We start from the raw sequence: 26,874 nt of genomic DNA, 5'->3' as shown, positions 1-26,874 counted from the left end.
GTTCCTCTTGCATTTTAGCTACCCGTGCTGTACCCATCACAATTCACTTAATTTGTCACCCTACATGTGTCAACACACACACGTCAACAAATCACATTCGTTCGTTCTCGCATGCGCACCCACACAAAACACTCTCAGAGGGCGAGGTAAACAGCGAACAGTCCTCTCGCTCGCTCGTCCCCACAGTTTAATTATCACATAGCTATGCTCCGCATAAACAACAGAGGCCTAACATCATTAACAGTGAATAAATCACAGTAATATATCACCTCTAAACAGCTTCCCTAATAAGAGGCAACCCAACTCAGAATAACCACTTTGGAGGAAATAAATTAAACTTCTCACATGCAGTCAGAGGAGTTGGCGTGGCTAAAGCACACTCAGATCTGGTACCAGGCTAAGACTGACGGTAAGAAGAGAAGAGGAACCATTCTACAGAGACAGAGAGAGAATAGCCTGAGTTCGGAGTCCTGGTCCCCTGGAAGTTAATTAGTTAGTTATTGTTTTATCTGTTCTAGAGCCAGTAGAACAGAGGAACAGCTGTTATAGCTAGGGAAGGAAAACAGAGAGATGATTATTAGTGATTCAGTACTACGGAGCCACTCTTTCTGCACTATAGAACATTATTTTAATCCGCTGCATATCCAGGGAGGGGGGGGGGGGGGGAGGGGTACCTGCTTTCAGCTAGGAACACATCTAGAAGACTTGTTGTGGGCAGCTAGGTACAGTTAACATGATTAGGGCTACAGTTAAAACAGCAGGAAAGTGACTCGGTTGAGGGTGAATTGAGTCAAGTCAGTGGTTGAAAGCGTTTGCCCTAAAAAGTACTCCACCAGGACAAAATCAAATTCAGTGGTAAGGTAACTCGTTAATTCTGTTTGCGGGAAGTCAGACTATAATATGCTAAAGAAGACGCAAGTGTTAGCAGGACTGTTTGTTTAGTGGAGTTTAGCACTCTGGCAGACTCCGACTGGCAGCGCACGGCCTGCTCAGTAGATTTGGGTAGCGGGAGGACAGTTGGAGGTCAAGGGTCAGGGAAAAGACAAGTGATGCCGCTGAGCTGCATTCTGCTGAGCTCCACACTTCTCCCCGACTTCTGCTCTCCTCCATCCCATAATTACATCTACGCCGTGGCCCTCTCCCTTTCCTCATTCTCTCTCCCTCTATCTATCTATCTATCCATCCCGCGATCTCGAGCGCACTCTTTGTTCCTCATCTCTCTCCTCCTTTACCCTCTCTTTCTTTACTTATATCTCTTTTTCTTCATCCATCTCTCTTTAGCCCTCCCCCTCTCTTCTCAGCTCCATTTTCAGGGTTCTTGCCTGTCTGAATGGCTTCTCTGCTGAGATTTTTCTACCACTTGACCAGACCTCCAGTACTCTGACAGCATGCACCCTGAAAGACAGGTCCTCTATATCTATCATGTTCCATGACAAACCAACAGGGTGTCTTTTTTGCATCTGTGACTGAGCTCCGACGTTGTCCTTATCATGTTTCAGTGTCCGGCAAAGTTGATTACATAAGGAGATTGATAGACACGCCACAACACGCCTTCTTAGCGTCAGCAAAAACTGTACATCGTATACTCGTGCGTGTGTGTGTGTGTACTCTATATCCCAGGATGACAGTTGCGTGTGACTCTGCCTGTATGCTAGGCTATCAGTTCCTTCTCTCTGTGCTCCTAGGGATCGCATTTGTCAGCAGGGACACGTCATTCATCATGCACCACTTCCATCACACACAGGGCTACAGCACCGAGGACCATGATCTACATGCTAAACCATCGACCAGGGACTCGTGTCCATCAACAAAGTAGAATCCAGCTATGAAGAACTCCTTCTTCATACTCTCACCTCCAAAACGCTTCAAAGCACAACAAACAAATATCATTCGTCGATGCCAATGAATGAATGCATATTTGAGTTGATTTTGTGGTAAACGACATAGCAATGTGCAAAGTGCTGCTAAGACGATAGAGGAAAGCCAAGCTCTATGGGCCTGTGTGAATCAATAGGTTGTGTGCAGGTGGATTGAGAGGTCTAGAGGAGATGAGAGGAGCTCAGAGGAGAGGGAGAGAGAACAGAGGGGTGACTGCGGGTTAAATCCTCACAGCAGAGACGTGATGTCAGATCACCATGAAGCTCAGCAATGGACATGTAATCACATGCACACTTAAGAGAGAGAGAGAGAGAGAGAGCGAAAGATACAGGCACGCACGCAGAGTCACACACACATGCATGCACGCGCAGTCACACACACGGGATAATAGTAGAGTCTAACATCTTCAAACAAAGGAAAAAGACAATTATTCTCTTCACAGATACACTAGTCAACTTCTTTTTTTACAATTCTATTCATACTTCTGCCTCAACAATCGAACCATGGGAGTCTTACAGGTACATGATTCAGAGTGCAGAAACCGTGCGGTTTCTCTCCTTCGTTTGCATAAATAAATTCACCTTTAGAGCAATATCCATGCTGATGAACCCTGAATGCATTCTGTATTCACACAGAACAGAGAGCGAGAGAGAGAGATCAGAGGAAACATTTCCAAACCTTGTGGAGAGAGAGAAACATCGTTTTCTTTCTCTTTTTAGGGGCTAGATCAGCTTTAATATTGCAGATAGATTGTAGCTTCCGGTGAACGTTAGCGTGACGGTAGAAATGACACGCTGTAGTGTCACGATAAGAAGACGGGGCTATGGTTTAATACGGCGTCGCTAATTAGAGCGACGCTCCCGTTTGTTGCTAAAAGCACCCGGCGACGGTTCTGCCTCTTGGGCTCCTGAGTGGAGGGGATTCAATTAATCATAATGAGGGGAGCAGGGGCAGCCAGGGGTAGAGAGGTGAAGAGTTTCACAGACTGGAGACTGCTCTGGATTAGGTACAGAGTCAAAAAGGGGGGAATCCCGGGGCCTCAGAGAGAAGATCAATAGGTTAGGAAGAGCTAACCAGATCAGAACTGAGTGGCTAGAGTTAACTCACCTGGTGTCCCATGTCCGAATCAGTCAGACACACACTAGCGCTGGGACGATAAACCAAAGGTTTTCGACGCCGACCATACCGATCAGTTATCGCAAGCATTTAGCTGATACCGTTCATTACGATAAGTAGCCTTGAAATGAAATACGCTTGGTGATATGGGTGATTGTTACCGGGACAACCGATGGCTACAACCATCCTACTAGCAGCAGTAGTTTAAAGGATAATAAATCTATTCATTAAATGTGGTGCACATTTTAAGTATCGTTCCGTTTATCCTATCAATTCAGGGAATGTATTGCGATACGGATTTTTGTCCAAATTGCCCAGCTCTAACACACACACACACACACCTTCACCACAAGAGTCATCTCACGCTACACTACCACTCAACAGCCTAACGGTCCGACTGATTTAGCAGCCCATCATAACTACTGGACGGAAACCTCCATAGCGGTCTGCATTTCCCAACACTTCTGGAAAACGGTGTCTCACTCACTGACCAATGTCACCTGTAACATCAACTCAAGTAGAAAATGAAAAGTGACTATAAAAGGATATCGTTAGCTGCGGTAGGCTAAATGCATGAGAAACTACCTCCCCTTTTGGCTGAAACCAGGTTTCGCTCCCGTCCCACTCTCCTGGATTGAAGGTGACCGTTTCCCCCTCCTCATTTATCTAGAGCACACCCTGTGCACTACCGCCTCAGCGCGTTCATTTGAATTGTAAACGCACTCATCTCCATACCAGGTTCTGTTTAAAGGGCCTGGGAGATATGGTGGTGGTGTGGGCCGCAACGGAGCAGGGCAACATGGGGGGGGGGGGGGGGGAAAGTCACAGGACTCTGCTTAGAAATAGGATTACAAATGCAGATAGTTCTTGCCTCGTATAGACAAATCCCATTAGTACATATCTTCCATTATACACTGGCAGGCGAGGACGCCATCTTCCTACTCTTGACAAACTCCTCGCTTGTCAAACACATCTAAAATCAACAGTCATCCATCAACCCTGTTCTTAAAAAGCACAAAACATGTGAGCTCGACCACCACGACAGCCCAGTCAGGCAGCTAATGACAGACAGCAGTGACCCTAAAGCAGCTACCGCACGGTGAGTGAACACGTCGGCATCGACTGACTGATTTCTAAAGCTATAGCGAGTGAACACATTGGCATCGACTCCTTTCGAAAGCTCCACACCGCCCGGGCCATCCATGCATCCACGGGGAGTGTATTTCTAGAGAGCGGAGAGAGAGGAAAGGAGACGAGCTGCCGTGTCCGGCATCGGTCGGTCAAACGTAAACAAAGCCCGGAGAGAGAAGGGGAAAGGAAACAGGAATGGAACAGAGAAAGAGGAGGACACATGGAGATCAATGTGGTGGGGGGGGGGGGGGGGGTCTTTGTGTGTGATCTGATACCCACTGCTGCAGTAGTCTCACATCAGCCTCTGTCTTTCAGAGAAACACAGCCCCACACAAAGGAGGAGAGGATGGAGAGATGTGTATTACTCCTGCCGTGTTGTGTGGAGAGGAGATTAGGCCCTGAGAGAGAAGGGAGGACAAAGAGGAGATGAGGGACCACTCTGGCTTTCCAACACACACACGGACGAAGGAAAGAAGGAAGGAAGCACGCACAGTCCCACACACGGTTAGGCTAACATGCAACCCCGGTCTCAGTCAGAGGTGAAAAATGTACTCTTCATATTCAGTTACAACCCTATACCCTCTTCAGCTTAAAACTATTACTCTAGACACTGTAGCCTGTATTTTAGATGTGCTGCACACGCACACAGGAATGAATGTCTGAATGGCACGCGATGTTCTTGTCAAACCCGTACCCTGACGCGTCAGCCAGGCTATTACAGAAACAGATCAACATGTCTTTCATTCCAGCTGTCGTCCCATCATCCTGGCGTATCGACTATCATACAACTCGCTGCCCTTGGATATACCGAGCCTGAATGACCTCTAACACATTACAGAATCCGAGCTAATCGTATGATCTCAAAAATACTCCGCTGCCTCAAGCGGGCGCACAAAGTAGAAGTTCAGCTATACCATCTGAACTCAAGTGAACATTCTTTGAAATATTCCGTGGAAGCCGGAACGGAATAATATAGTACAAAGTCAGATATTCAATAAGAGGGTACAGAGGGTAGCCCTCCACCCTTCCACTTCTCCTCCCCCGTAATAACACAGGCCTGTAATAACAGAGCTAGAGGAAGCAAGGAACTGCTACAGGAGGACAGGACCCATTGGCTCCCACTGCCTCTCTGCTCGGAGCTGTACAGATGAGATGGTACTGTAGACAGAGACCTGATTATCGTAGCGCAGGGCTAGGCAACCCTGTTCCTGGAGTGACGCAGGGAGTGTAGGATGTTGTTCCAACTAGGCGCCACACCTGACCATTTGAGCTAACTGATCAGTTCAGTGATTGCCTAAATTCAACACACCTGGTCTTCCAGGTCAGTGAAATCAAAAATATGGGAGTCCCTGTGGCACTGCAGCACCAGGGTCGCCTACCCCTGTATTAAAAGAACCAGGGTGGTTGTTTTGACCCGAGGGGGGGGGGGGGGGGGTCGTTCAACAAAATGTGTTAGTGATTCGTCAGGGATATATCAGGCCCTATTGGAGGTTGAACGTTCACTCCTCTGCTAAATTGTGCAGGGTGTGGTCAGAGAGCCTAGACTACGCTCTCTGCTATATAGGTTACTGTGCTGTATGGACCTAGCTCTACACAGAGGCAGAGAAATAGGAGAGTTCTAAACTGTTCTCTCTCTCCACCCCTGTCGATTTGAGAGGCAAGTGAGGGGTGGTGGAGGGTCCAGGCAGGGCTGTGCTCTCTCGCTCTCTATATTCCCCTCTGTTCTCTCTTTATCCCGTCTCCCTCTGCTCTCGCTTTCCCTGCTCAGTGTCTGTGCTTTTCGCTCTACTCGCTCTACTCTGCTCTCTCTCCTGTGCTCTCTGTTTGAGGGAGATAAAGGCAGGTGAGCTGGCAGTGTCTGGGCTGAAGGGCAGGCAGGGAGAGACTGAAGGACGGACCTGAGCCGCTGACAGAGCAGACGAGTCACAGGGTAGGACGGGACGAAGCATTAATGCAATCAGACACTGGGGTGAGATCAGCATGACTCCCCCCTCCTCTCCTCACCCCTTCCCTCCTCTCCTCTCAGTGCCTGGTGGTCAAATGGACTGTATCAGCTAAGGTACCAGGTAATACAAGACGCTGGTGTAAGTCCGTATAACACAACAATACAGATCCGTTTCTGTATCATCATCATCATCAGGTGGAGATCAGTTTCTCATAACATCACACATTTGATCAGCAATTGTATCTATCAGCATCACCGCAAAGGACAATGCAAGGTGAGTTCGCCATTACACCGTTAACACGTAAAGCACCTTGAAAAGCCCAATAAATGCAGCACCATTAGTATCTAACATAATCACAGGGGTAATTAGAGAATACCTCTTCATATAGCGTACAGTCTGAGCAGGTATTGTGGTTGTTGTTCCAGCATGATGTGGCTATTCAGCTGCATGACCGCAATGTGTCTTTGCTCAAGTTCACGGCTGACGGCATCACGAGTCAGGGACAGTTTAGGTCTCTCTCTCTCACACACCCCCTCCACGCCCTCCTTCCTCCCTCCCATCTTGCTCTGTCGCGTCCAGTCTCTCCCCCGTGCAAACAGACGTTATGTCAGGCAGGGCTGGCAGGCTGGTCGGGTTCTGTCATGTCCCTGTGGCGCTAAGCTAGCTCCTTTCTTTCTGTCACCTGACAGAGCAGAGCAGAGCCATATGGCTGAGGAGCCAGAGGAGAGCCAGAGGTGTGCTTCAGGAGCATGTCTGAACATCAGGGCCCCGGGCCACCAAGAAGCACCAATCTGGGCAGGCCATCCCTCAGTGGTACACCTCCAGCCCTGGCTAACACACACCTTGTCACATCCGTGAGTGTGGTGGGGGAAACACTACGCAGTGGTCGATAGGATCAAATACAACCTGGCTGGTGTACCACGAGGCAGAGACTAAGGCTGCTATGTGTCTCTGAAGGAAGGGAACGTAGCAAGGCTACTGATCTCTCTCTTCGCCACAGCTTGTTGCGTCTGATGCTTTCTCCTCTTCCCTTTTCTCCACTGGCTCCCTGCCCTCTACCTTTCTGTTCCCCCTTTTTCTCTCTTCAGTCTTTCTTGTACCCGGCTGTTCTCTGCTCTCTGAAAGGTTTCCTCTTTTCAAGATGTACATTTGAGTGTCGAATGGTGGTCAGGTGGTTATTTTTAAGTCACTCTGGGGTTTTTGTAGGACTGTTGTTACACTGCGCTATTATCCCAAAACGACCCCCTTGGAGCCATGTCTTGTGTCAGGTTTAATCAGCTAGCGGAGAGCTGGCAGAGTGGTGCTGTTTTACATCTCCCTTGGAACAGCCCTAATGGATCTAGTTACGCAGAGGTGGGAAATCAATCCACATCCAACTCATGCTCACACACAAACACATCCATGTACATACTCACACTTTTAATCTCAGCAGGCTTCGTATTTGATTTTGATTTGATTTTTTTATTGTCCCTGGGCAGTCAGTCCAGCGTATTGGCTCCTTGGAAGAGCAGTCAACTTCTCGTAAATCTGTTTTCATTTCAACAACCAGGGCTTGACATTGAACTTTTTTCGCCACTTGTCCTTGGACAAGTAGGACATCTTTTTTTGACTTTTTCCGAAAGCTAAAGTCGCATAACAAAAAAAAAGGTCCGTAACACCATCGGCCAAAAGAGTGAGTGAAAATGAGTGAGGTACATAGGAGGGATGTGATTTTCTGCGCTTGTCCATAGACCACGTGTCAAACTCGTTCCGCGGAGGGCCGAGTGCCTGCGGGTTTTGGCTCGTCCGTTATACTTGATTGATGAATTAAGGTCACTGATTAGTAAGGAACTCCCCTCACCTGGTTGTCTAGGTCTTAACTGAAAGGAAAAAACAAAAACCAGCAGACACTAGGCCCTCCATGGAATGTTTGACACTCCTGCCATAGACGATGTTCTCCCTCCAGAGCGGCCATCCAAAAATAACGTACAAACGATTTGATTCCATTTTTATTTTCAGAAAATCTCTCTCTGTCCTCAGCTGTAACCGAAGTTTTTGACTTGCTTGTTGGATTTTTCAATCTTGGTATCGTTTTGCTCAATTTGACTTCTTGTGGCCTAAAATATTTGTCATTCTAAATAAATCTGTGAACGAGAACAGCGTAGACTCCGACTTTCAGAATTATTCCCATTTAAAAGCTGCAACTTTAGGGCATTAAACACAATAATTGTTCAGGAAAATAGTCTTCATAACTTGAATTTGTCTTAATGCTTTTTAAATGATATTTAAATTAGTAGGATTAGGCTTTTGGTTCGCAATGGCAAAGATTTTTTTGGGGGGCCTCGCATGCATCATTTCTGTCTTATAATGCTTTTCTCAACTAGAAGGTTTGTTCAAATTTCTCATTTGATTTTTATATATTGCTATGGTTTCTTCTCTCTCTCTCATTATTACCATACGCCTTCCATGTTTTGGGGTTATTCAAAAACAACAAAACTTTGAGATACCCTAGAACTCTGTTAGATTCATTCATTGCTTGATCGTGAAAAAGGGTGGCAGGAGAAATCTAGCATTGATTAAATTGAAAGAGTGGCTTAATAGGCCAAGTCATATTCATATCAAAATGAGATTTTCTGACCGGATATTTTGTGCTGCTTTGGTGAGGCTCTTAGCTCTCTCTACATTGTTCTCTTGCTTTGTATAAATATAACTTATTTATACAAATGTGTAACAGCAAATAGGAATATAGGCAATTTACTCAGAATGTAAATGCAATTTATTTAGAATGTAAACTTATGCACTGCACTGCCTGCTGTGCCTGATCCAATTCTGATCGGAGTAATTGTTTGACATTGTGATTTTCTACTGAAATCTATATTCTGGTAACTATTTTTGAGTGTGTATGTAAACTTCCGACTTCAACTGTATGTATGTTTTATGCAGGGCTCATCTGAGAAAGACAGTATGACTCCCTGTTGAAAAGAGGTTAAAACAAATGTGAAATGAAAGTATTTAAATATTTGTATAAATACTATGTATTTGAGTATTTTCAAATACATGCCCAATCCTTTCCAAATGTATGTCCTAATACATACCCATATTCAAATACTAGTATTTGAAAGTAATTAAAATACCCTAAATAGTATTTGAACGCAGGTCTGACACAAGCCAACAGAGGATTTCGAGAGGAAGACAAGTCTTAAAACTCATTTCTCTCCCCTCTCAATTATGCTCTCTCTGTCTGTCGGTTTTTTACTCTCCCTGTGTTGTGCACTTCCCCTCGGTCTCTATCATTAGTCTGCTGCAGGAGACAACATACTGACATGAAAGCAGAACAAAATGACACAACACATTCCCCTGACAAGAGACCCAATCAAACCATCACACAACAGGAGAGGTGTTCACCCTAAGACTGTCTCTCTCTCTCTTTGCTCTCCTCTCCCCAACCCTTTCAAACAACTCCAGCACCACAGCCTTGTCAAATATCAATTGTTCTATTTCATTGACTCTCACTCTCTCAGCAGCATTCTCCCCTACTTCAACATCTCATTTGAATGTGAGGCGCAAGACATTTAGCCAGCCCCCCCCCCCCCCCCCCCCCCCCCCCCCCCCCCCCCCCCCCCCCCCCCCCCATTAGAGATAAATACAGTTCAATGTGACAAGAGTGGGACTCTGGAGTCTAACAATGTGAAGGTTGGTCAAGAACAAGACTATGCAACAAAGGAACCATTTGATAAGGGCTTCTGTTCGGGTATTCATGACGAGGACAGAGAGAACACCATTAGAGCCTAATGTTAATGAGAAACATTTGAATGACAAAGCATGGACATTATTATGCGGGCATCAGAAGTATTTAACCACAGTCAATGAACACATTGCCTTCGTCCCAAACGGCACGCTATTCCCTATTTAGTGTGCTACTTTTGACCAGGATCCATAGGGGGCATCATTAGGGCTCTGGTCAAAAGTGTTGCACTATATAGAGAATAGGGTGCCATTTTAATGACAGATTAATTAACACATAGGGATTCTTAGAAGGTAAGAGACTCATTCCCGGGAGAAAACTTTTCTCTCTAATTACAATGAGTGCAGAAACTACAGATTTTGCATATAGTGTTGATTCAAACCTATATGGAGACGTGTGTGTGTGTGTGTGTGTGTGTGTGTGTGTGTGTGTGTGTGTGTGTGTGTGTGTGTGTGTGTGTGTGTGTGTGTGTGTGTGTGTGTGTGTGTGTGTGTGTGTGTGTGTGTGTGTGTGTGTGTGTGTAAATCAAACTGTATTTGTCACATGCACCGAATACAACAGGTGTAGACCTTACCGTGAAATGTTTACTTACAAACCCTTAACCAGCAACGCAGTTCAAGAAGAGTTAAGAAGATATTTACCAAATAAATTAAAGTTAAAAATAATAAGAAAAAGAAACACAATAAGAAAAACGAAGCTGTAGACAGGGGATACCGAGTCAGTGTGCGGGGGTACAGGTTAGTCGAGGTCATTTGTACATGTAGATAGGGGTGAAGTGACGATGCATAGATAATAAACAGTGAGTAGCAGCAGTGTACAAACAGGGCGGGGGGGGGGGGGGGGGGGTTGGGGGTACAGGTTAGTCGAGGTAATTTGTACATGTAGATAGGGGTGAAGTGACGATGCATAGATAATAAACAGTGAGTAGCAGCAGTGTACAAACAGGGCGGGGGGGGGGGGGTTGGGGGTACAGGTTAGTCGAGGTAATTTGTACATGTAGATAGGGGTGAAGTGACGATGCATAGATAATAAACCGTGAGTAGCAGCCGTGTACAAAAAGGGTGGAGGGGTCAACGTAAATAGTCCGGTGGCGATTCTATTAATTGTTCAGCAGTCTTATCGCTTGGGGGCTAAAAACTGTTGAGGAGCCTTTCGGTACCAGACTTCGCGCTCCGGTACCGCTTGCGTGCGGTAGCAGAGAAAAGTATAAGAGTGTGTATAAGTGTGTATAAGTGTACGCGTGTCTATAGGGTTCAAACCTTTAAAGAGCTGTGTGTTGAGTTAATGAGCGATATGTTACAATTGGGGAAAAAATATTACAAATACATGGTAGTCATTTATCAGATGTTCTTATCTAGAGAGACGTACAGGAGCAGCTAGGGTTAAGTGCCTTGCTCAAGGGCACGTCGGCAGATTTGTTTATCTAGTCGGCTCGGGGATTCGAACCAGCAACCTTTTGGTTACTGGCCAAACGCTCTTAACCGCTAGGCTAATTTCACAGTAGTAAAATGTATATACCTTGCAAAGTATGGTTCATTTATCATTAGAAACTAAGTGGTTTGAGCCCTGAATGCTGATTGGCTGAAAGCCGAGGTGTATCAGAAAAACATGTATTTTTGATTCTTTCTTATTCTTATTGCTGAAGTACTTACAGGACATTTAAAGTAGACGTGTGCTGTAGGATCAAGTGGAGCGGAGATGGCAACACAACGCCGGAAACTCAAAATGATAAAGTGAGAGAGAAAGAACTGAAGTTCTCAAGGAGGACTGGTAAAGTTCAATCTCTGTTTAAGAACAGTCTCTTTCTCACTCCAGAGAGAGTAAATCTAACCTGCGACCTAAAGACATTTATCTTGTCCAAAAAGACCAACTCAATTTCCCTCCCTGCATAAATTTGGTTGTTAAATATAGACATCAGAAAGGCAGAAAAAATAAGACCGTTTTGGAATACAAATGCCTGGGTCTGAGGCTGGGGTATACAGATGGGGCATGGGCTGGATCTGGCAGTAGGGTATAGCGCTCGGGCTCGTGTTGAATCTGGGTCTAGAACTGGGCTGACTGTATGCAGTGAAGGGCTCTGTCTCTGTCCTGTAAGAAGTCCACTAAATCTTGATTATACCTCTCAAATGTAAAGAACGTACAGGACTAGATCTGAGTCGAGGTCCAGTCCTGGTCTGGCTTTGTGCTGTGCAGGGACCAGTCTCCCTCCACCCTAGCCTTACCCTGCTCTGTGAAGAGATGGCGGGAGGAGATGATGGCCAGTGAATTCTGATTACACCTCTGTCATTTAAAGTAATGAGAGGAGCTCATGCTCTGGTGGCTCCTGCTTCCCCCCGGCGGACCAGACGCCAGCCAGCCGCCGTTCTGTTAAAGGCCACACTGACCCGCCAATGATTGGGGATGACACACAGCAGTCAGGGTGTGTGTGTGTGTGTGCCCGCGATCACTCGGACAGACTAATCATCACTCTGACAGGAAGAGAGACATACAGACAGATGGACAAAGAGAGAGAGATAGGACACAGAGTTGTGCTCAGAGACAGGATTTCCCTTCCGGAAACCACACAGAAAGAGCGAGAGGACAAGAGCGAGAGGACAAGAGCGAGAGGACAAGAGCGAGAGAGAGAGAGAGCGAGAGAGCGAGAGAGCGAGAGAAAGGACCACAGGAGAGGACAGGAGAGAGGGAGAGAGAGCGAAAGGACCACAGGAGAAGACAGGGGAGAGAGAGGGAAAGGACTACAGGAGAAGACAGGAGAGAGGGAGAGAGAGGGAAAGGACTACAGAAGAAGACAGGAGAGAGGGAGAGAGAGGGATAGGACCACAGGAGAGGACAGGAGAGAGGGAGAGAGAGGGATAGGACCACAGGAGAGGACAGGAGAGAGGGAGAGAGAGGGATAGGACCACAGGAGAGGACAGGAGAGAGGGAGAGAGAGGGATAGGACCACAGGAGAGGACAGGAGAGAGGGATAGGACCACAGGAGAGGACAGGAGAGAGGGAGAGAGAGGGATAGGACCACGGGGGGGGGAGAGAGAGAGAGAGAGAGAGAGAGAGATAGATAGAGAGAGAGAGAGAGAGAGAGAGAGAGAGAGAGAGAGAGAGAGAGAGAGAGAGAGAGAGAGAGAGATAGGATCACAGGAGAAGACAGGAGACAGAGAGAGGGATAGGATCACAGGAGGACAGGAGAGAGAGAGCGAGAGGGATAGGACCATGGGAGAGGACAGGAGAGAGAGAGCGAGAGGACAGGAGAGAGAGAGAGCGAGAGGACAGGAGAGAGAGAGATGGATAGGATCACAGGAGAGAGAGAGAGGGATAGGATCACAGGAGGACAGGAGAGAGAGAGCGAGAGGACCATGGGAGAGGACAGGAGAGAGAGAGCGAGAGGACCATGGGAGAGGACAGGAGAGAGAGAGAGGGAGGAGACGAAGCTCACCATCGATCCTGCTGACCAACTTCTCCAGAGCCTTGACATTCCTTTGGATCCCCGGCTGGGCAAATGTGTAGTTGTCCTTGATAAGAAAGAGAAAGAGAAGAAGCGAGAGAGCGAGAGAGAGAGAGAGACATGAATTTCACAGCAAGGTGAGGCCTGACTTATGATCGCGGCCGCACAATTATCCATTTGACTTAAAAACAGAGACAAGTTTGTCGTCTCAAACTGCTGCTTCAAAAACGCTCATCTACTTCAGCAAAGAAAAAGAGGATTTGTGTGAGGAATAGTAATGACGACAGCGGAACAAACAACTGTGCATACCAGCTGAGGGACACTGACACACAGTCTCATTCAAGGGTGAGCAACTAGCAACCACAGCTCGTGACCGCCCCGTGGTCATTTCGAAGAGAAAGGGAGGTCACACACAGAGACACAGAGAGAAGGTGAGAAATCAGGAGGTGCGCTGTCCTCTCAACCACTAAACACAAGCAGACAGGAGATTAAACGCAACATTTACAGACTAAATGCAAATATCAGCAGCAGGGCTTGAAGAGGGACTGAACTCATGGATTTCTCATCCACTATCATCCTCCTCATTACTACATTTGACTGTTTTGGGACTAGAATGTATGTTCAGTTCCTCTAAGTAGTGAGACCATTATACATGCAATGTCCCCTTTAGTCACAGTATGATTGGATGACAGGTCTTGAAGAGGTAGTGATGTCTCCTTATAGCATAGTGAAGAGGGTATCCATCTAAAGGGGCACGTGTAAGATCAGCTTTAAAGAACTCCATTTAGAGAGTGCTTATGGGTCTGCTAACACCATAGGCGAACAGTAATTGGAAATTGAAAAGTCTCTTTTGTTTGAGGTTTGTCCTAACGTACAAACTGCCATTGGACGTGGACTTTACATAGTGGAGCGAGTCACGTTCATTTGACATTTGCAGACAAGCTCAGTTTTTAATCCTAATGTACATTTAAGTAATAGAATCAGTTCTTATTTGATTACGGCCTTCGGGGACGAAAAGCAACAACCTCACAACAGGCCTTGGATCTAGCCTGCATTTACGAAACTATAAATGATTCAATCATAGGCTGAGTCTCTAAGTTTAAGTTATTACAAACGTGTGTATGTGTGTCTGCGTGACTGCATTCGGAGCCATGGGAAGTACTAGGAGGGAGTGTGGCTATGCTGCTGATGTGTTGCACTTGTAGAGAGAGCTGCAAGGACAAGGTGAGAGAGAGAGAGAGAGGGAGCGAGAGGGAGCGACAGAGGGAGGGGGAGCGAAACAGAGCGAGGGAGGGGGAGCGAGAGAGAGAGAGAGCGAGAGAGCGAGCGAGAGAGCGAGCGAGGGAGAGAGCGAGCGAGGGAGAGAGCGAGCGAGGGAGAGCGAGCGAGGGAGAGCGAGCGAGGGAGAGCGAGCGAGGGAGGGAGGGAGGGAGGGAGGGAGGGAGGAAGGGAGAGAGCGAGGGAGAGAGCGAGGGAGAGAGCGAGGGAGAGAGCGAGGGAGAGAGCGAGGGAGAGAGCGAGGGAGAGAGCGAGGGAGAGAGCGAGGGAGAGAGCGAGGGAGAGAGCGAGGGAGAGAGCGAGGGAGAGAGCGAGAGAGCGAGCGAGCGAGAGAGCGAGCGAGGGAGAGAGCGAGCGAGGGAGAGAGCGAGCGAGGGAGAGAGCGAGCGAGGGAGAGAGCGAGCGAGGGAGAGAGCGAGGGAGAGAGCGAGCGAGGGAGAGAGCGAGCGAGGGAGAGAGCGAGCGAGGGAGAGAGCGAGCGAGGGAGAGAGCGAGCGAGGGAGAGAGCGAGCGAGGGAGAGAGCGAGCGAGGGAGAGAGCGAGCGAGGGAGAGAGCGAGCGAGGGAGAGAGCGAGCGAGGGAGAGAGCGAGCGAGGGAGAGAGCGAGCGGGAGGGGAGCGAGCGGGAGGGGAGCGAGCGAGAGGGGAGCGAGCGAGAGGGGAGCGAGCGAGGGAGAGAGCGAGCGAGATAGCGAGCGAGGGAGATAGCGAGCGAGGGAGATAGCGAGCGAGCGGGGGAGCGAGACACAGGGGGGAGCGAGACACAGGGGCGAGCGAGACACAGGGGGGCGAGCGAGACACAGGGGGGCGAGCGAGACACAGGGGGGCGAGCGAGACACAGGGGGGCGAGCGAGACACAGGGGGGCGAGCGAGACACAGGGGGCGAGCGAGACACAGGGGGCGAGCGAGACACAGGGGGCGAGCGAGACACAGGGGGCGAGCGAGACACAGGGGGCGACCGAGACACAGGGGGCGAGCGAGACACAGGGGGCGAGCGAGACACAGGGGGCGAGCGAGACACAGGGGGCGAGCGAGACACAGGGGGCGAGCGAGACACAGGGGGCGAGCGAGACACAGGGGGCGAGCGAGACACAGGGGGCGAGCGAGACACAGGGGGCGAGCGAGACACAGGGGGCGAGCGAGACACGGGGGGCGAGCGAGACACGGGGGGCGAGCGAGACACGGGGGGCGAGCGAGACACGGGGGGCGAGCGAGACACGGGGGGCGAGCGAGACACGGGGGGCGAGCGAGACACGGGGGGCGAGCGAGACACGGGGGGCGAGCGAGACACGGGGGGCGAGCGAGACACGGGGGGCGAGCGAGACACGGGGGGCGAGCGAGACACGGGGGGCGAGCGAGACACGGGGGGCGAGCGAGACACGGGGGGCGAGCGAGACACGGGGGGCGAGCGAGACACGGGGGGCGAGCGAGACACGGGGGGCGAGCGAGACACGGGGGGCGAGCGAGACACGGGGGGCGAGCGAGACACGGGGGGCGAGCGAGACACGGGGGGCGAGCGAGACACGGGGGGCGAGCGAGACACGGTGGGCGAGCGAGACACGGTGGGCGAGCGAGACACGGTGGGCGAGCGAGACACGGTGGGCGAGCGAGACACGGTGGGCGAGCGAGACACGGTGGGCGAGCGAGACACGGTGGGCGAGCGAGACACGGTGGGCGAGCGAGACACAGGGGGCGAGCGAGACACAGTGGGCGAGCGAGACACAGGGGGCGAGCAAGACACAGAGCGACAGAGGGAGAGAGAGCGACAGAGGGAGCGAGAGACATTAACCGATAAACAATTGCTGCCCGACCTTCAGGCTCAACTGTGCATCCTGCAGTGAACGTTCTGGTGCCTGAGTGTTGTGGTCATGAATACAGGAGTGGCTCTGGATACAACACACTGCTGACAGAGGGGGAGCGAGAGGGAGAAACCTTGGCCTACCATCACCTCTCCCTTCCCTGTGACCTCCCAGTGCTACTGTACAGCCCAGCTATAAGCAGCTACTTCCAGAAAATAATACACTATGCCGAATATGACAAGGATTCGGCGGAGGCTGACGCAGAGAACGGATATTTCAACGGCTGACATGGATTCAGAAGTACACAGCAGTACCGGGGTCAAGGCATTTTCAGCCATCCTCGCTCCCGAGTGTTACCTCTACTCCTCATCCAAGTCCAATCAACAGGAGTCAGTCCATTCTCCTATAGTGGAGCTCCAGGACCGGACCAGTGAGTGTTCTGAACCCCTCAGTTCAATACAGTGAGATCATATCTGGTTTGACGGGCTTTATTAGAGAGGGTAGGGATTGAGACTTTCTGGCTCCATCTGCACACGTGCAGTAGCCATGTCCTCAGGTCAACAGACCATAATATGCTGCCCAGGCACAGCTGGTCTCCCAGGTTACTGCTCTCCCTCCTTCCCTCTTTCTCTGGGCCTAAATGCAATTATGAGAGTTGGCCAGTTTGAAGCATACATTAAGACAAACCCAGAGCCCACAGGCACCGATAATTACATCAGCTTTAAGATCCCTTGCTTTAATGAACTAGCTACTGTACCTCTCTCTCTGGTCCACTGGGCAACGCTGCTCCGTGCAGGGAGTCGTGAATAGGGAGGGGGGGGGGGGTATTTTTTGCCCTTACGGACACATTCTCAAACTCTTCAACATCTGCAAATTATCCCGACATCAAAGTGTCACCAACAAAAAGGTCAACAATAGCCATTTGGCAAATGCACCCTACGGCATTCCTTTTCCACGTGTACTGTATATAACCCTTTTCGGCAGTGCTCAAAGCATGCTACATTCCCGAGAGCCGCATTTACTTTTCAACTCAAAGCAATGAGCCCAAATCAGTCCTCCATGACAACAAAATCATTAAGAACAGAGTAGGCTAATAAGTCCTTAGTTTTTGGGATATGCTCAGGGAAAAAATTGGGCTAATCTATAATTCCATATTTCCAAGTCCTATTCTTGAAGACCAACAGGTATTCAATTAATTGGAACGACTGGAAATCTGACTTTGGTTTATAATGTAAAGAAATGGCCGGATTGTATTATTATTTGTAGAATAAAGCAATGGGTTAGTAGAAGCCTACAAAACCAACCCGTAAAGTAAAATGCAACATCCATTTATGGCCAGCTACGTAAACTCTAAACACTGATTTTTCCTGCAATAGATGTTCAAATCAGTAATATTATTTTTTGTCTTCTTCTAATGCCTCTTAAGGGGAATGTAATCTAAAAGTAATCAGATTACATTACCGAGTGTGGGTAATCCAAAAGATAATTTACTGATTACAATTGAGGACAGGTAACTTGTAACTGTAACGTGTAACCTACCCTAACACTATTTAGAAAGTAACCTACCCAACCCTGAGGCTAAGCATGCTTAACACCTGGCCTACTGCAGAGCACTAGAGAAGAAGGGAGTGAGGCCACAGTGCAAGTGTTATGGTTCACTTAACCTGACCTATAGCACTCAGATGACACCCTGTGATCTAGACTGACAGAGGTCAGTATGAACACTGTGTGATGCTGTCTCTCATATCTGCTTCTCGCCCCACCTCTACCTCTCCTTCCTGCCCCCTCTCTCTCTATCCCTCCTTCTTCCTCTCTCTCCCTCCCTTTCTCGCTCCCCATCTCTCCACAAAGCCACAGCTCTAGACGGCCTGTGATAAAGTATTTGACTCTAGCGTTGATCCTCTGAGGCAATGGCAGGACATCGCCACATTCCACACTTTGTTCTTCTCTCTTTTCTTTTCTCGCTGTTCTGTTATTCTCACCTAGAAACTGAGCCATCGGGCCACTGTCTGTCTCTGTCACGTCTCTGCCCTCACCAACAATCACAACTATTCCCCCTTTTCATCCCAGGAATGACAAGAATCTCACGATCGATGCAAGGCCAATGATGTTCTCAGGGCTGCCATTTCTTCCCCTGTCTATTCTGTTCATGGCCAAACAATGTAGGACACAATCTTTGATGACCGAGGCTATTTATTGTGTGTGTCGGCGCCAATCAACAAAGTGAACAACAACAGAGGACAACAAGGAGAAAGTGTGCCTGTCTGTCTGTCACTGGAGGAGTCTGTTACAGAGATGACAGCTGCAGATAACCCTGAGTCACAATGGACCTGCTGAACACCGGGCTGTACACACACACCCATACAAACACACAGGGGGGCGTGTTGAGGAGGACAAAGCCCTATTGAAGCACCTCCAACATGCTCTCCATCTATCTCTCCCTCTGCTTACTGGCGGATGGCTCTGTGTGTGTGTGTGTGTGTGTGTGTGTGTGTGTGTGTGTGTGTGTGTGTGTGTGTGTGTGTGTGTGTGTGTGTGTGTGTGTGTGTGTGTGTGTGTGTGTGTGTGTGTGTGTGTGTGTGTGTGTGTGTGTGTGTGTGTGTGTGTGTGTGTGTGTTCAGGGATAAGCTGGCTCCTCACTGTGAGGGAACAATCAGCAATCATGGGCTTATCGGAGAAACATTTCCCTCACACTGAGAACCTGTCCTCTCCTCCCCCCTACATTCCCCTGCCTCTTTAATTCTAGGACTCATTGATTGGGAGTGCTCTGGCATATTTTAACAGGGTCTGCGAGGCACTTAAATGCGCATGTGAATTGGGGGTCTTATAGTTTGAGTATGTGTTGGATGTGTCAGAGAAAGGAATGAATAGAGCGAGAGCGTGAGTGCCGGCGTTGTGTGTGTGTGTGTGTCAGAAACAAGGAGAATAAGAGTGCCGGGCCTCTCTATCAGCCTTGTGATTGAGTACTTCGCAGAGCTACAAAAGAGGCATCCAGCTGTCAATAAAAAGGTAGGGGAGAGAGCCGTAGTCGGACAGAATAACTCCCTCTTCCCCCTGCCTCCCCAGGTCCCCATCCCTCCCTCCCAGTCTCATTCCATTCTTCCAGTCTCTCCCGCCTCCCTCTCCATGTCTCCCCACTGCCTGCCTGTCACCCTCCCTCTGCCTGAGTATCCCTTCCAATGTTTCTCCTTTACACCCCCATTGTTTCATTCTCCTCTCTCCAGGGCTCAAATCAAAATGTGTTTATTTGGCATCAATGCCTTCTGGAACATGTGAACTTTCATGTGCCTTAAATTAGGAAGTAGGAATAAAAGTGTTAAATTACGAGTCTAGCTGGTTTAGCCAAAGTAATAAAGAACAACCTTCCCGCTAGCCATGATTGGCTGAGATAATGAGTGGGCTGGACATGCCCGAGAGATAAGTTTGGATTGGTCTGCAATATATAGCACGCTTCTGTCTATTTGAACTGGTCAGTATGTCTAGGTAATCCTGTCTAACGAGGTATTTAAAAAAAAATGTTTTATTGTGTATTAAAACTGCAGAAGTGTTGCTCTCCACGTTCTGGAGGAGTTTTCAAAGCAGTGGAAGTGACATCACGAGTTGGGATTATGGTTCATTGTTGACCTAGTTAGCTGAGTGTGCCAGAGAGCGCAGAATAACTGATGAATTTACGAATGCTCAAAACCTGGTGAATATGGCCTTGTCAGTAAACATCAGTAAACTCGTCGGCCAGAGCGTCCGGTGTGCGCTCTGAACGCGAAACGCTCGGGAATTTATGAACGGACAATCAGACAGCACAGTTGCAGTCACCAACGCTCTGGATAACATAACAGCTCTGCTAGGGCGGGCAATGTTCAGAGAGCTGTTCCCTCTCACTTAGATGTCTGGAAGTAGCTAGCAAGTTAGCTTGGGTGCTTGACTGCTGTTGTTAATACATTAAGATCAATCCTTAAAGAGACGGGTGGGGCTAAAGCTTAAGAGGGTGTGAATGACGCTGAATGGGTGTAGACATAGAAGGGCTATCCAACAGTACAGTAGTACCAAAACATTCCAAGGTCATTTTCTCAAAAGTGAATTTACAAGTTTAGCAAAATTACTTTCCCATTGTTCCTCAACTGTAGTGTACGATAGCCGGACTATTTGCATTGTGTGCCCCCCCCCCCCAACCCCTCGTTCACGCTGCTGCTACTCTCTGTTTATCATATATGCAAAGTCACTAACTATACATTCATGTACATACGACCTCAATTGGAACGACCAACCAGTGCACCCGCACATTGGCTAACCGGACTATCTGCATTGTGTCCCACCACCCACCAACCCCTCTCTTACACCACTGCTACTCTCTGTTCATCATATATGCATAGTCACTTTAACCATATCTACATGTACATACTACCTCAATCAGCCCGACTAACCGGTGTCTGTATGTAGCCTCTCTACTGTATATAGCCTCGCTACTGTATATAGCCTGTCTTTTTACTATTGTTTTATTTCTTTACTTACCTATTGTTCACCTAATACCTTTTTTGCACTATTGGTTAGAATCTGTAAGTAAGCTTTTCACTGTAAGGTCTACACCTGTTGTATTCGGCGCACATGACAAATAAACTTCGATTTGATGATAAACCATTCTGTAGCTCTGAGTCTACTATTATCCAATGTAAAAATCACCATTTCAAATGTTGCTACACAAGATCGATTTGAGCCGGTCAGTCACATTTAGTCACATTTAGCGACCCTTTGACTTGCTTGTGCAAGAAAAATGTTGACACACATTTTTACACTAGGAGGCTAAAACAATGATTTGGTTCAACAGAAAGGTAAATTATCCTCATGATTCTTGTATTGAAAATGTCTGCCTGCCCCTGTACCTTTTTCGCTGGGTCCTGCTGCTGTGTTGAGCGAGCTACTCTCTCCTTACCCAGGAAAAAGTGGTTCTGATTGTATAACATTTTAAAATGCAATAAACGGGGGAAACCCAGCGTTCCTGTTGTCACCGTTAAGGAGGTTCTCAGGTTTCTGTACTTAAAAAAAATCTACTCTCAATTTTGAGCTCAATAGCAACTATTTTACAACCAAGACATTTGATATGGCTTTGAGTTACAGAGCGAGAGAAATGCGCATTGGCCATTGCGATTGCATAGGCCTCACTGGGCGGTAGGCTACAACTGCAACGGTTTATGGCGATTACATGAACTTTTAGGCTAATACATGGCTACTAGTGTATACATGGCTACTTACATTTTACTGTTAAAATGACTCTAAATATACTGTAACAGCCTAATTGTCTATCCACAATGCATGACAATCACTGGATTAGGTTGCACATTAGAATTAATGTGAATATATATAAATGTACAACTGAATTAGAGGTTGACCGATTATGATTTTTCAACACCGATACCGATACCGATTATTGGAGGACCAAAAAAGACGATACCGATTAATCGGGCAATTTTTTTAATGTATTTGTAATAATGACAATTACAGCAATACTGAATGAACACTTATTTTAACTTAATATAATACATCAATAAAATCAATTTAGCCTCAAATAAATAATTAAACATGTTCAATTTGGTTTAAATAATGCAAAAACAAAGTGTTGGAGAAGAAAGTAAAAGTGCAATATGTGCAATGTAAGAAAGCTAACGTTTCAGTTCCTTGCTCAGAACATGAGAACATATGAAAGCTGGTGGTTCCTTTTAACATGAGTCTTCAATATTCCCAGGTAAGAAGTTTTAGGTTGTAGTTATTATAGGAGTTATAGGACTATTTCTCTCTATACCATCTGTATTTCATTAACCTTTGACTATTGGATGTTCTTATAGGCACTTTAGTATTGCTAGTGTAACAGTATAGCTTCCGTCCCTCTCCTCGATCCTACCTGGGCTCGAACCAGGAACACATCGACAACAGCCACCCTCGAAGCAGCGTTACCCATGCAGAGCAAGGGGAACAACTACTCCAAGTCTCAGAGCGAGTGGCGTTTGAAACACTATTAGCGCGCACCCCGCTAACTAGCTAGCCATTTCACATCAGTTACACCAGCCTAATCTCGGGAGTTGATAGGCTTGAAGTCATAAACAGAGCAATGCTTGACGCACAACGAAGAGCTGCTGGCAAAACGCAGGAAAGTGCTGTTTGAATGAATGCTTACGAGCCTGCCGCTGCCTACCACCGCTCAGTCAGACTGCTCTTTCAAATCATAGACTTAGTTATAACATAATAACACACAGAAATACGAGCCTTAGGTCATTAATATGGTCGAATCCGGAAACTATCGTCTCGAAAACAAGACGTTTATTCTTTCAGTGAAATACGGAACCGTTCCCTATTTTATCTAATAGGTGGCATCCATAAGTCTAAATATTCCTGTTACATTGCACAACCTTCAATGTTATGTCATAATTACGTAGAATTCTGGCAACTTAGGCAGCCCAAACTGTTGCATATACACTGACTCTTGCGTGCAATGAACGCAAGAGAAGTGACACAATTTCACCTGGTTAATATTGCCTGCTAACCTGGATTTCTTTTAGCTAAATATGCAGGTTTAAAAATATATACGTCTGTGTATTGATTTTAAGGAAGGCATTGATGTTTATGGTTAGGTACACATTGGAGCAACGATACGCACCGCATCGATTATATGCAACGAAGGACACGCTAGATACAGTAGTAATATCATCAACCATGTGTAGTTAACTGGAGATTATGATTGATTGATTGTTTTTTAAAAGATAAGTTTAATGCTAGCTAGCAACTTACCTTGGCTTACTGCATTCGCGTAACAGGCAGGCTCCTCGTGGAGTGCAATGTAATCAGGTGGTTAGAGCGTTGGACTAGTTAACTGTAAGGTTGCAAGATTGAATCCCTCGAGCTGACAAGGTGAAAATCTGTCGTTCTGCCCCTGAACGAGGCAGTTAACCCACCGTTCCTAGGCCGTCATTGAAAATAAGAATGTGTTCTTAACTGACTTGCCTAGTTAAATAAAGATTAAATAAAGGTGTAAAAAAATTCAAATCGTCCAGATCGGTGTCCAAAAATACCGATTTCCGATTGTTATGAAAACTTGAAATCGGCCCTAATTAAATCGGCCATTCCGATTAATCGGTCGACCTTTAAACTGAATACCATCTTAGTAGTCTATTACACTTTTTAACAAAGTACTAACTTATTAAGACGCTACAATTTTCTTCTATCATGTGACGCCTCGAAGCAAAATTGGTGCGACCAAATTATGGATTGGTGCCACCAACTGAAAATGCTCGTCTGGAGCCTTGCTTTCCCTGGCTCTCCCTCAACTCTCATTCTATTCCCTCTGTCCCTGGCTCTCCTCCCTCTCTCCCCTCCTCCCTCCTGGGCACAGATGAATGCATCTAATTGGCAGGGCTGCGCAAGGGTGAGATATTCCCCCAAACAGAGACTGGCATTACCCAGCCCTGGGCTCCAACCACAGCCACCCCCACACAGAGGCACACCATAACACACAGGAGAAAGCTGAACCGGGCAGAAGCTATGAGTCATGGTCCTGTTTAAACATCCCAGAGGAGTAATACCAGGATAGAAACCCACTAACTCTCACTACATCACCTCAACACTGACTGCACCAGCAGGCGGCACCAGCAGGCGGCACCAGCCTCCCACAGCAGGGACCCTAGCTCACAGCTAAAACAGCAGAAAGTCAAGTGTGTGTGTGTGGTCTCTCCAGTTGCTTGTGAGACAGACAATACACAAACCTTGCTCTTAATCCAGCCATCTACCTACGTCAGGGATGGGCAACTGGCGGCCCGCAGCCCGCCTTTTGAAGGCTCTCGGATCAATTCCCACCAGTCGGGGTCTGAACTGTTGCCAGAGAATGTTATGTTCATGTCTCTACCATAAACCCCCTCCCAACGTGTAACCACAACAGCCCAGGACCTCCACATCCTGATTCTTCACCTGTGGGATCGTCTGAGACCAGTCAACTGGACAGCTGATGAAACTGCGGGTTTGCACCTAAAAATAATTTCTGCACAAACTGTCAGAAACCATCTCACGGAAGCTCATCTGCCTGCTTGTCATCCTCACCAGGGTCTTGACCTGACTGCAGCTCGGCTTCATAACCAACGTGCGGAAAAATGCTCACCATCGATGGCTACTTGAACACTGGAGAAGTGTGCTCTTCACAGATGAATCCCGGCTTCAACTGTATCGGGCAGAAAGTGTGTATGGAGTCATGTGGGCGAGCGGTTTGCTGGTTCAACGTTGTGAACAGAATGCCCCACGGTGGCGGTGGGGTTATGGTATGGGCAGACATAAGCTACCGACAACGAACACAATTGCATTTTATCGATGGCAATTTGAATGCAAAGAGATACCGTGACGAGAACCTGAGGCCCATTGTCGCGCCATTCATCATTCACCATTACCTCATCTTTCAGCATGACAACACATGTCGCAAGGATCTGTACACAATTCCTGGAAGCTGAAAATGTCCCATTTGTTCCATGGCCTGCATACCCACCAAACATGTCACCCATTGAGCATGTTTGGGATGCTCTGGATCAACGTGTACGACAGCGTGTTCCAGTTCCCGCCTATATCATGCAACTTCGTAAATCCATTGAAGAGGAGTGGGACATTCCATAGGCCACAATCAATAGCCTGATCAACTACATGTGAAGGAGATGTGTCGCGCTGCATGAGGCAAGTGGTAGTCACACCAGATAATGACTGGTTTTCTGATCCACGCACCTATTTTTTTTAAGGTATTTGTAACGTAACAGATGCTTAGATTATAGCCTAACAAATTTATTTCAATTGACTGATTTCCATATATGAACTTGAACTAAGTAAAATCTTTGAAATTGTTGCATGTTGCGTTTATATTTTTGTTCAGTATAGTTTAGCGGCCAGCTATCTAAATTTAACATGGTCAAATTACCGGCCGTGGGTCCCTATTAATGTTAGTCAGTCTCATTTAGTAAATATTTTTTGGACTCTATTTTCTTAAAACTGCACTGTTGGTTAAGGGATTGTAAGTAAGCATGTCATAGTAAGGTCACACGTTGTATTCGGCACAAGTAACAAATAAAATTGGATTAGATTTTTTATTTAAAGTGATTGTATGGTTAGTGACGTTTTTCAATACTTTTTCATGTTTGTAGCTACTTTCTAAGCAAATAAACTCAGCAAAAAAAGAAACGTCCTCTCACTGTCAACTGCGACTATTTTCAGCAAACTTAACATGTGTAAATATTTGGACGAACATAACAAGATTCAAACACTGAGACAAAAACTGAACAAGTTCCACAGTCATGTGACTAACAGAAATTGAATAATGTGTCCCTGAACAAAGGGGGGAGTCAAAATCAAAAGTAACAGTCAGTATCTGGTGTTGCCACCAGTTGCATTAAGTACTGCAGTGCATCTCCTCCTCATGGACTGCACCAGATTTGCCAGTTCTTGCTGTGAGATGTTACTCTACTCTTCCACCAAGTCACCTGCAAGTTCCCTGACATTTCTGGGGGGGATTGGCCCTAGCCCTCACCTTCCGATCCAACAGGTCCCAGACGTGCTCAATGGGATTGAGATCCGGGCTCTTCGCTGGCCAGTGCAGAACACTGACATTCCTGTCTTGCAGGAAATCATGCACAGAACGAGCAGTATGGCTGGTGACATTGTCATGCCGGAGGGTCATGTCATGGATGAGCCTGCAGGAAGGGTACCACATGAGGGAGGAGGATGTCTTCCCCGTAATGCACAGCATTGAGATTGCCTGCAATGACAACAAAATCAGTCCAATGATGCTGTGACACACCGCCCCAAACCATGCAGGACCCTCTACCAAATCGATCACGCTCTAGCGTACAGGCCTCGGTATAACGCTCATTCCTTCGACGATCAACGCAAATCCGACCATCACTCCTGGTGAGACAAAACCGATACTCGTCAGTGAAGAGCACTTTTTGCCAGTCCTGTCTGATCCAGCAACGGTTGGTTTGTGCCCATAGCCGACGTTGTTGCCGGTGATGTCTGGTGAGGACCTGCCTTAAAACAGGCCTACAAGCCCTCAGTCCAGCCTCTCTCAGCCTATTGAGGACAGTCTGAGCACTGATGGAGGGATTGTGCGTTCCTGGTTTAACTCGGGCAGTTGCTGTTGTCATCCTGTAACTGTCCCGCAGGTATGATGTTCAGATGTACCGATCCTGTGCAAGTGTTGTTACAAGTGGTCTGCCACTGCGAGGACGATCAGCTGTCCGTTCTGTCTCCCTGTAGCGCTGTCTTAAGCGTCTCACAGTACAACCATTGGAATTTATTGCCCTGGTCACATCTGCAGTCCTCATGCCTGCTTGCAGCATGCCTAAGGCACGTTCCCGCAGATGAGCAGGGACCCTGAGCATCTTTCTTTTGGTGTTTTTCCAGAGTCAGTAGAAAGGCCTCTTTAGTGTCCTAAGTTTTCATAACTGTGACCTTAATTGCCTATCGGCTGTTAGTGTCTTACCCACCTTTCCACAGGTGCATGTTCATTAATTGTTTATGGGTCATTGAACAAGCATGGTAAACAGTGTTTAAA

At 47.5% G+C, this 26,874-nt stretch overlaps 1 protein-coding gene across 2 annotated transcripts in view; it reads right to left on the bottom strand.

Annotated features, from left to right (window-relative positions):
• tbc1d22a (TBC1 domain family, member 22a) overlaps positions 1 to 26,874 on the bottom strand; it is a 162,329-nt gene that overhangs the window by 51,937 nt on the left and 83,518 nt on the right. For both annotated transcript variants that reach the window (XM_055906168.1, XM_055906167.1), the window contains exon 11: positions 13,226 to 13,301. In XM_055906168.1, coding sequence (XP_055762143.1) covers positions 13,226 to 13,301 — 76 coding nt within the window. The remainder of the gene's footprint in view (positions 1 to 13,225; positions 13,302 to 26,874) is intronic.

This window comes from Salvelinus fontinalis, chromosome 39 (assembly GCF_029448725.1).
Source record: "Salvelinus fontinalis isolate EN_2023a chromosome 39, ASM2944872v1, whole genome shotgun sequence".
NCBI classification, from domain to species: Eukaryota; Metazoa; Chordata; class Actinopteri; order Salmoniformes; family Salmonidae; genus Salvelinus; species Salvelinus fontinalis.
This window is presented reverse-complemented; position numbering and strand designations above follow the sequence as displayed.